General features: G+C 44.0%; 1 protein-coding gene across 1 annotated transcript; it reads left to right on the top strand.

Annotated features, from left to right (window-relative positions):
- The first annotated feature begins 292 nt into the window (after nucleotides 1–292).
- On the top strand, nucleotides 293–9,052 carry ANAPC7 (anaphase promoting complex subunit 7). The gene is made up of 11 exons (XM_041488730.1): nucleotides 293–610; nucleotides 1,648–1,834; nucleotides 2,302–2,421; nucleotides 3,502–3,613; nucleotides 3,843–3,996; nucleotides 4,107–4,249; nucleotides 4,475–4,592; nucleotides 4,967–5,163; nucleotides 5,801–6,025; nucleotides 6,419–6,569; nucleotides 7,437–9,052. The coding sequence occupies exons 1-11, from the start codon at nucleotides 510–512 to the stop codon at nucleotides 7,624–7,626; spliced, it is 1,698 nt and encodes a 565-aa protein (XP_041344664.1). The 5' UTR covers nucleotides 293–509; the 3' UTR covers nucleotides 7,627–9,052.
- The last annotated feature ends 1,007 nt before the right edge of the window (nucleotides 9,053–10,059 follow it).

Below are 10,059 nucleotides of genomic sequence, written 5' to 3'. Positions count from 1 at the left end.
TGACAGAGGACAGCTTTAGATTGGATTATGGGAAAAAAATGTGAGGCATTTCCCAGAAGAAATGTAGGTTTTGAATGGTCTTTCTCCTCCATTACCAATTTTTATAGGCAGGAGGCAGAGACCTCAGTCACATTTAGCTGCAGCAACCATCAGCGTATTCGCAGAAGGACAAGGGGCGGACTCGGGAGCTGTGGAGGCACGGGGAGTGTGTGTCTCGCCCCAGAGCACCCACAGCGGAGCGGGTCCCCTCACGGCCGCGCCCGGACCCCGCTCTCCCCTCACGCCGTTCCCGCCGCCGCGAGAGGTCCTCGGCGCGGGCTGCCTTCTGCGCGCCTGTCGGACCGCGCGGGCAGCGCCTTGGCCGCCTGCAGGCGGCGGCGCGCGAGGACCCCTGGGTGGCGCCATTTTGGAGTGGCGGCGGGCGGCGGCGGCAGCTCCGTGCCCGGTGCTTGCTCGGGGTCTCTCCCGGTTCCCTCCCGCCCCGTCCCTTTCGTCCCGCCGGCGGCAGCATGAGTGTGGTGGAGCACGTGCGCGAGATGGCGGCCGCCGGGCTGCACTCGAACGTGCGGCTGCTGAGCGGGCTGCTCCTCACCATGAGCGGCAACAACCCGTGAGTGCCCCGCCGGCAGGGGGCGCGCGGGGCGCGGGCCGTGAGGGAGCGGGGCCGCTCCTGGGCTGTCCCTGACCCTGTCCTGCCCCTGTCCTGGCGCCTTCTCCTGCCCTGCCCCTGTCCTGTCCCTGTCCTGTGCTCTGTCCCTGCCGGGGATGGAGCCCGCCTCTGTTTGGGTATCAGCATCAGCGTCTCTTTGGGGTGCCCGCTACAACGTGGGTGTCCTGGCAGAGAATCACAGAATCACCGAAGGGACCTTGAAGGTTTTATTTCACCCCTTCTGCCTCCTTGCACTATCCCAGGTTGCTCCAAGCCCCATCCAGCCTGGCCTTGGAAACTTCCAGGGATTGGGCAGCCACAGCTGCTGGGTGACCTTAGCCAGGACCTTCCCACCCTCACAAGGAATAATTTTTCCTAGTATCCAATGTAAAGCTGCCCTCTGTCAGTGTGAAGCCATTTCCCCCGGCACTCCAGGCCCTTGTCAATTGTCTCTCCATGTTTTTTGTTGGCTCCCTTCAGGTCCTGGAAGGCCACAGTTGGGTCATTTGGTCTGCACATGTATTAGGAGTTTTATTAAGGGTTTTTTTAAGGACCAGAAGAGCTGTACAAAGAGCTGGGTTGCCTTTTAAATTTGAGTCCAAACAAAACTCTGTTCTGAAATCTGTACAGGCAAAATGCTGGATCCTTAGCTAATAAAAGGTGAAAGCTGATGCAGTGTAATGGATGTTTACAGCCTGTGGCTTGTTACAGAAAGGATGAGGACACTGGCCAAACAGCCAAACATTGAGCTGCTGTTGCTGTTGAGGTGTCAGGAGTGGCTGCTGGATTTGTTTGTTTACAGATAAAAGAAATTGGTGAGATAAGCCCTGTGTGAGGGGTCGGTGCTGTTGCTCAATGGTCCTTCCAGTGCAGTGAAGGAGCTGCAGCAGTTGCAAGTTGAAGCCAGATAAGCCAAAGCTACAAATACTTTGTTTCTGTAAGGTTTTGATTCTTTTGCAGGCACCTGATCTCAGCCTTTCTGTCTGCATTTCTTGCAGGGAGCTGTTCTCTCCCTCTCAGAAGTACCAGCTCCTGGTGTATCATGCAGACTCCCTGTTCCATGACAAGGAGTACAGGAATGCTGTCAGCAAGTACACCATGGCCTTACAGCAGAAAAAAGCCTTAAGTAAAACCTCCAAGGTCAGGCCTTCTACTGGGAATGCTGCATCAACACCCCAAAGCCAGGTATTCAAGGATTGAGAATGCTGCATCAAGTGATCACATTCCCCCTTCCATTTAATGGTGCTGACTCAATATTCACAGAGTCACTGAGGCTGGAGGAGATCCTTCAGATTGAATCTCTGCCAAGTGCATCACTAACCACATCACCTTTACGTGGCTTTTAACCACCTTAGATTGTGCACTTATCATGTCAAATTAACCTGACATTTAAGGCTAATTAGTTGGGTAATATCTCTGGTGTTTTCTAATGCAAAACTTAAAATGGTCTCCAGCATGAAATTTTTCTCTGTGTGTACATCATACTTTTAATTTGAAGACAGGAACCATGTGAACTAGCAGTGAGCTGCATTGTTAACTTACATGCACCAGCTATTTTTCAACACAGTGTAAATATTTTTGAGGAAACCTTATTAAAATTTTCATACCTGATTAAACCAACATCATATTTCAATCTTTCTTTTTTGTTTCAGTGTTTACCGTCAGAAATTGAAGTGAAATACAAAATGGCTGAATGTTACACAATGCTGAAGCAAGATAAAGATGCCATTGCTATTCTTGATGGGATTCCTTCCAGGCAGAGAACTCCAAAGGTGAATTCTGGGAAGTTTTTGTCACAGCCTCGTGGTCAGTGTATCTCTAGGGCAGAACATATTATCTAGGTTTAATGGCATTGTGTCTTTTTCATCAGTTAAATATTGTTTAGTAGCATTTCCTAATTTTGAATTAGCTGATTTGGACCCTTTTCTTTAAAATCATACCAATTCTGTATTTCCTCTGTTAGAAAGAATTTAAAGAAAAAATGAGAAGAGTTAAATGTTTTGTGCATCTTTATTAACTTCTTGTATAGTTGGAGCAATGCCAAATCCTTGAAAGACTGGAGACTTTGGCAAGTAGAAGGTTTGCTAGTGCTCCATCTTCTAAAATCTTTTAATCCTTTTCAACAACAGTTTAGATAATGTTAAATATTTAGATCCCTTTGTGGTCTGCAGTGCCAAATCTGTGGAGTCTTTGCTCGTTGGCTCTGTTGCTCAGAAGGGCTTAAAAGATTAACACATCAGATCAGTCAGCTGTGTTTCATGTTAAATTGTCCTAAAAGTGTACAGGCTTAAACTGAAGTTAATGTCAGAGTGTTCTGACCAACTTGCAGAACAGAAAAAGAAGAAAAGATTGAGAAAAGCAAACTTTTTGCCTATATAGGCCAGTAAATGGAAGTGCTGCAGCAGAAACCAGCTACTTGTGTTGTGAGGTGCTCAGATAGTTTCCACTCAGCTTCTGAGTGAAGCCATGGTTGACCAAAGAACAGAAACTCTCTCTGACTTGCTAAGCTAATTCAAACACTTCCATGGACACAGAGAGATTCCTGGAAGGGATTGATTAATGGGTGTACAGATCCTTCTTGGCATCGTGTGCTTGCCCATCTTTTGACTTCTTTGCTGCAAGGTTTCAAGGTGCACTGTGCATGCACAAAAGAAAGTAGATTTTATAAGTGCACTCAGAAAGAAGCCACAGTTTCCAATTTGTCCTATATGTTACCTTGGAGTGTTCTCAGAAATGCAGGTTGTCTTCTGCCCAGAACAGAGGCAGGCAGGCTTAAAGACAGAGTTGTGACCTTTCTCAGTGGTTCTTTCTCCTCCTCCTCACACTGGCTGTCCCCACATTTCTGTCTGCAGATCAATATGATGCTGGCAAATCTCTACAAGAAGGCAGGCCAGGAGCGCTCCTCGGTGACGAGCTACAAAGAGGTGCTGAGGCAGTGTCCCTTGGCCCTGGATGCCATCCTAGGTGGGTGTCTGCACTCTGTCAGCACTGCAGTGTTCAGCCCTGTTAAAATTTGAATTACACTTCTGTAGCTGTCTTGCATTTGCATGTCATACCCACATTATAGAAATTGTAGCAAGCCCTGTAACCTGCTGTTTGTGCTTGTCAGGGGATGGAGTTTCTGCTCCTCAGACAGTTTGTATCAGAAGCAGTTTTGGGTGGCTGACACTGATGTATGAACCCCTCTAAACAGGCTTGCTCTCGCTGTCAGTGAAGGGAGCAGAAGTGGCCTCCATGACCATCAACATAATCCAGAGCATTCCCAACTTGGACTGGCTCTCGGTGTGGATCAAGGCATACGCCTTTGTGCATACTGGAGACAACACCAGAGCAATAAACACCATTTGGTAAGAGTTGGCAGAGCGTGGTGCAATCAAATCATGTATAAATTCTCATTTATGATGATATTCAAAATGTCATTTATAAATTATAACAGGCTTTTTTTTTTCCCTTTAAGCTCTTTAGAGAAGAAGTCATTGCTGAGGGATAATGTGGACTTGCTGGGGAGCTTAGCAGACCTGTACTTCAGAGCTGGAGATAATAAAAACTCTATTCTAAAATTTGAACAGGCACAAATGCTGGATCCTTACCTAATAAAAGGTGAGTAAATCCTGAGAGAAGAGGAGTAACAGCCACGCGCAGTGGAATATTGTATGTTGTTTCCCCAGCTCTCAGTTCAGATTTGACATTCAGAAGCTGCATGTCTCGAACCCTTCTAGGTGGTTGCACAGTTTAAAGTAGGTGTTTGTGGGTTTTGTGGCTTTTTTTTCTTGTGAATGAACTTTCTATTTCTTGAGGACTGATCCTCCCAACGTGTCTCTTTAGGAATGGATGTTTATGGTTATTTATTGGCACGTGAGGGTCGGCTGGAGGATGTGGAGAACCTGGGCTGCCGACTCTTCAACATTTCTGACCAACATGCAGAGCCCTGGGTGGTGTCTGGGTGAGTTCTCTTTCCTTTCTCACCTCAGCTCTGGGTTTGCTGAATCTGCTGGGTCACAGCTGACACGGTGGGTTCAGCTTGTTTTGTTCAGAAGGTGCTTTTCTTTCCTGTCTGTTCTGTTCTTGGGTAACTTAATTAGCCCTCTGCAAATATCTATTGTGGTTTTTTCTGTATGTTAAATGAATTAGAGTTACACACCCGTGCAATACCAACAATATATTAAATAGTAACAGTTTTAATATCTATTCTGGGGTGTTTTAAATTTCTGAAGAAGTTTTTTTCTTACCTTCAAACACCAGGAGTTCAGAACCCCCGTGACTGCGCACAGGCAGCGCAGGCAGCGCGTGTTTACAATCCCTCTCCTTTTTCTGTAGGTGTCACAGTTTCTACAGCAAACGATACTCCCGTGCCTTATACTTGGGAGCCAAAGCAATCCAGCTGAACAGCAACAGTGTCCAGGCCCTGCTGCTGAAGGGAGCTGCCCTGCGCAACATGGGCCGCGTGCAGGAGGCCATCATCCACTTCCGAGAGGCCATCCGGCTGGCGCCCTGCCGCCTCGACTGCTACGAGGGTGAGCCCTGCTGCTCTCTCTGAGGGCTGGTGCCATGCTGATGGGGAGGCAAGGGAATGCACAGCAGTTCTTTCCTCCTGTAAATAATTGTTATCCCAAAACCTGCGATTGATCAGGGGAGGGATGTGAGAGAATGCGTGGGTTTGTAAGAATGATGTTCAGAAAGGGGTTTTCTTGGGTTTTGTGTTGTTTAATCTGGAGGTAAACAAACTTGGGTGTTTTGAGCAGCTCACTTTTGGATGATGACGTTAACTGATGGTTAGTTCTGCTGGGACCTTTGTTTTGTCATATTTGTTTAAATATTTAAATCTGGCTGATCTCAACAGCAGCTTCGTGTAGTGAATAGTCCAGGTGAAGTATTGATTCTCTCAGTAGTGTAATTGGACAAAAACATGAGATAAGGTGTACTTAGGGTTGGAGGTTTTTTTCAATGCCTGACCATTAATAAACATCAAGTCAATTATCTGTACGAGTATGTTGACAAGCATAGATTCACTTTCTCAATTGCAATTTGTATTTGCTTATTGGAGTGTCAGCTGTTCAGCACCTGAGTGCTACTAAGTGCAAATAATACTGAAGGGCTGAGTGCCTGTGGTGCTGACTCAAACCCTGAAGTGTTTCCATCTGACACCACCAGGTCTCATCGAGTGTTACCTGGCATCCAACAGCATCCGAGAAGCCATGGTGATGGCAAACAACGTGTACAAAACCCTGGGGGCAAACGCACAGACCCTCACCCTGCTGGCCACAGTCTGCCTGGAGGACCCAGTCACGCAGGAAAAGGCAAAAACATTGCTGGACAAAGCTCTCACACAAAGACCTGACTACATTAAAGCTGTGGTAAAGAAAGCAGAACTTCTCAGTAAGTTCCTTTTTCCCCTGTGTTGGTTTGTTTAAGGATACCCTTGTACATGGAGCCACATCCATGTGAAGGATGTGACAGTGATGATACAGTCCTGGGGTTTAATCAGTTCTGTCCTGAAGGAAAAATCACAGGAATTAATTGCATCCAGCAGCTGATATTACACTTAAAGCAATTGCAAAAAAAAACCATTTTGACTTCAAAGTAGATGTAATTGTGAATGTAACAGCTGTTGCAACAAAAAGTCATTGTTTGGAGTTAATCTTGCAAGAAGTAGAGCCCTGCTCTCTGACAAGTCTAGAGGGACAGATGTGTTGGGAAGACCATGAACACTGTGACTTTTTATAGATTTGTCTCAGCTATTGATTAAAACAGTAGTTTTGGTGTGAACAGGCAGAGAGCAGAAGTACGAAGATGGGATTGCCCTGCTGAGGAATGCCCTGGCCAACCAGAGTGACTGTGTCCTGCACCGCATCCTGGGCGACTTCCTGGTGGCTGTCAACGAGTACCAGGAAGCCATGGACCAGTACAGCATAGCCCTGAGGTAAAGCACACCCTGGCACTGCAGGAGCTTTGTAAGAACCAGTAATCAGCTTCACTGAGTAAAAAGAAGAGCTACTGATTGATCAGGATGAGAATCAGAGGTGGCTTTGTATAATTCTCCCTTAAAATAAGCAAAACCACACAAATGACACCCTGGTCATGAATTGGTTGGTATTAAGATTTCAAACTGAGAAGTGCAAAATGTAGGGACTGTATTAATGCTAAATATGTTACTAGGCTTGTGATTCCTTGACTAACAAAAGGATTAAGGCATGGAATTATATATAGTTATTAATTATTTTATAGACAGGCTTTAGGATCCATTCCTTTACACTAGAAGGTGCATATAAAAATGAGCTGTTTGATACATTTAAATAGTATGATTCAACTTAACATAATCTAAATGCTATTTTAGGGTGTTACTTTTTAAAATATTCCCATGTTTTGATTGCAACATCTTCAATTTGCCTTAAACCCAGCACTTTATGTCCCCTGAAACTTGCATAGCTTAAATGGGTCAGCTGGTTTTTGCCTGCTTAGATTATATTTAGTCAGAGTCATTTAAATTTTTACTGCTTTCATGTTACTTTATAATTAGTACTGTTGGGAGAGGTGACTAAGTTTTCTGGAAGAGTGGGATGTTTAGATAAACGTGTTCTTGGGGATCAGAACTGTTTTATAAAGAGATTTAAGACTCAGTGTTACAGCAGCTCAAGGGGAAGTTGCATCATCATCTGAAATAAGCTTCCTGATGATGTTAAACAGGAAGTGCAGACAGCAGGATGAGATTTTATTGTTACTCTTTACACTGAGGCCACAAAGAGAAAGAAGTTTCAAGACAGTGCTTTATTTTTCTTCCTTTCTTCAGTTTGGATCCAAATGACCAGAAGTCACTGGAAGGATTGCAGAAAATGGAAAAAGAGGAAAGTCCAACAGATGCCACCCAGGAAGAAGATGTGGATGACATGGAGGGAAGTGGAGAAGAGGGGGACTTGGAAGGCAGTGACAGTGAAGCAGCTCAGTGGGCAGATCAAGAACAGTGGTTTGGGATGCAGTGAAAGCCTCCTGCTGCTTGTTTTGGCACTTGAACACACCACTAGGGCCACTCTTCTTAGAAGAACAGAAACTATTACTCTTTTTCAGTAACAAAGGACTTTTTTTTTGTTTTAATAGACTCTGAAACCAATTAATAGTTCTGTGCATCTCAGTACTGTGGAGATTCTTGATGCTTCTTATTTATTAAGTGTAAGGGACTAACTGCATCCAAGGTTATTTACAACTTTCATTTTGAAAAATCCCTGCTAAAACTAAAACCATCAGAATCTGAGGTGTGTAATGAGCCTTTTGTTTGTAATGAAAACAATGTGTGAGTTCTGTCCAGGCCTGAGTGTGCTTGGCCAGGTTGTAAATACAGTGGTTTGTACTCCTTTGTGGGAAAAGCCTTGCTCATTTGTGTGCTGCCATTTGAGTCTGGGGGAGCTACTTGAGTGTGGCTGAAAGCAGCACTTTTCTTTTGCTGTTTGTTGAATTAATTTGTCTTTTTCTAGGGCATTACCTGTGCTGCCCAGGATAAATCTGGGACAATAGGCAACTTGGACTCGCTGGACACTTCTTGTAGCTGATTTCTCTGTGTACAGAATTGAGCCAGTGGTGGAGAATTAAAGTCATTTCTTCAACCCTTACTAAACCCTGCAATCACTTAAAGCCTGTACATGAGCATTTATTTTAAAATGCAGTTTAGTTTTTTTTCAGTATGTTCCTGGAAGGTTTTGCAGCAGTGACTCAAAGCACTTTACATTCTGTGTACAGCACTGACATTTAAAATGCTATAAAAAGAATTAATCCCTCTTCCCTTGCACTGCTTGAGAAATGTTAAATTATGCAAATACACATATTGTCCTGGTTTTTCCATGTTTATGTACTTCCTGGCTTTGTCAGGTAATTTTTAAATTCATGTGTTTTTCCTTCACCTTTTGAAACAAATTTGCTTCGTGTACAAATTTCCAACGTCAGCATTTCAAGGGTGAGCTGCTTTTGGTAATCTAGAAACTGTTTCAGTTCTGTGGGCTTGATGTGTGGGAAGAGGAATTACTTATTTTTCTTACAGTTCTGATTTCCTTAGTCTTTACCAAAATGGGGTTTTATAATCTTTATATCAAGAGTTTAATTCCTTTTGTATTTATTTTGTTACCACAGGTATGCTGGAGCACACAGACTTTTTAGAAAGCTAAAAAAATAGTTTTGAGTATCAGTTGGAGGAAAAATGGCTGTTTGTTACAAACACATGACATGGAAAAGAAGCTTCTCCCTGAAAGGCAGATAAGGGTAAAATATCCCTCTGTGATGTTGTATCAAAAATGCACAACAAAAGAGGCAGATTATTGTCTGTTTTGGAAATGTTCTGGTGTGCCATGGCTTACAGAGGAGGAGTCCAACAGTTCATCCATTTAAGAAAAGAAAACAGCTGCTTGTCTGTTCTCTCTGTAATTCTGTGGGCTTTAGAGTTTCCAAAATACCAAACTGAGTTATGGTTCCTTGAAGGTGGTGGGGAAGAGCAGCACAGCAAAGCTGTCATGGCAGTTGGGTTGGCACAGGCTGCTCCTGCTCTTCCAGTGAGCAGATTCACCAAATGTGTAACATCTCAGGGAGAGCAAATATTTCATTAATGACTTTCTGGCACATGAGAGGCCTTGTTCATGTCTTTGCTGTTGCTGTGGGATGCTGTGAATGGATTTCAGTTCATCACGTGTCTCATAACAGAAAAAACGTGCAAGATATTCAAAGCATCTATTTTTATATAAAAAAAGCTTTGCTTTCTCCTCACACTCAGCATTCAGCAGCTGAAAGCTGGGTAGCTGCATTAGCTTTCTAGTTGTATTCCAGACCTCTGCTGAGGATGAAAATTGAATTGTGTTACCAAACTAAAGACAGGATACATTTAATTGATGAGTATATGAGATATGTGCTGTATTTTTCAGTCATTTTATTCTAATGGTTCCTTTGAATAGGTCATTCATTTCATGTGGAAACCACTGGCTTTGCACATTTCTCTGAAGTATTTACATAGAAGAGGAAACAGGAGAGCCACAGTTCTATTGAAACCATTCTGTAGTGTGTTTGTAGATAATCTGATAATCTCTGCTTTTAGAACAGGCAGGAAACTAAAACTACTTCAGGATGAGTCCTTGTGTGCAGCTTGAGCAAACAAGTGCAGGCACAGCTCAGAACACCTAGAGAAGGATGTCAAAAGTGATTTGTATCCTCACAGCTTTGATTTTCTGAGAACTTGGTTCCTTGCTGAAAATGGGGAGTTGTGAGAGTGTGCAGATGAAGCCTGGTGAGTACCTGGTGTGCTGGGCTTATGTAGCTGTGTGTAAGAGTTGCACTGTGGCTGTGGAACTTTGAGGTGCCATACATGTTGAGATTGTATGGAGAGATACATTTAGACCTCACTTCAGAATTCTAGAGGGGTTCTGCTTGGCTATTAATGA

Source organism: Pyrgilauda ruficollis, unplaced genomic scaffold, assembly GCF_017590135.1.
Source record: "Pyrgilauda ruficollis isolate IOZ18807 unplaced genomic scaffold, ASM1759013v1 scaffold9, whole genome shotgun sequence".
Taxonomy (NCBI): Eukaryota; Metazoa; Chordata; class Aves; order Passeriformes; family Passeridae; genus Pyrgilauda; species Pyrgilauda ruficollis.
The sequence above is the reverse complement of the archived record's forward strand: the minus strand, read 5'-3'. Positions and strand labels throughout refer to the sequence as shown.

What these genes read in the sequence shown, in the direction of transcription:
- ANAPC7 (XM_041488730.1), top strand. Translation starts at nt 510, where the DNA reads ATGAGTGTGGTGGAGCACGTGCGCGAGATGGCGGCCGCCGGGCTGCAC. An exon ending in ACCATGAGCGGCAACAACCC is followed by an intron (nt 611 to 1,647) that starts GTGAGTGCCCCG and finishes CATTTCTTGCAG; the next exon opens with GGAGCTGTTCTCTCCCTCTC. An exon ending in CATCAACACCCCAAAGCCAG is followed by an intron (nt 1,835 to 2,301) that starts GTATTCAAGGAT and finishes TTTTTGTTTCAG; the next exon opens with TGTTTACCGTCAGAAATTGA.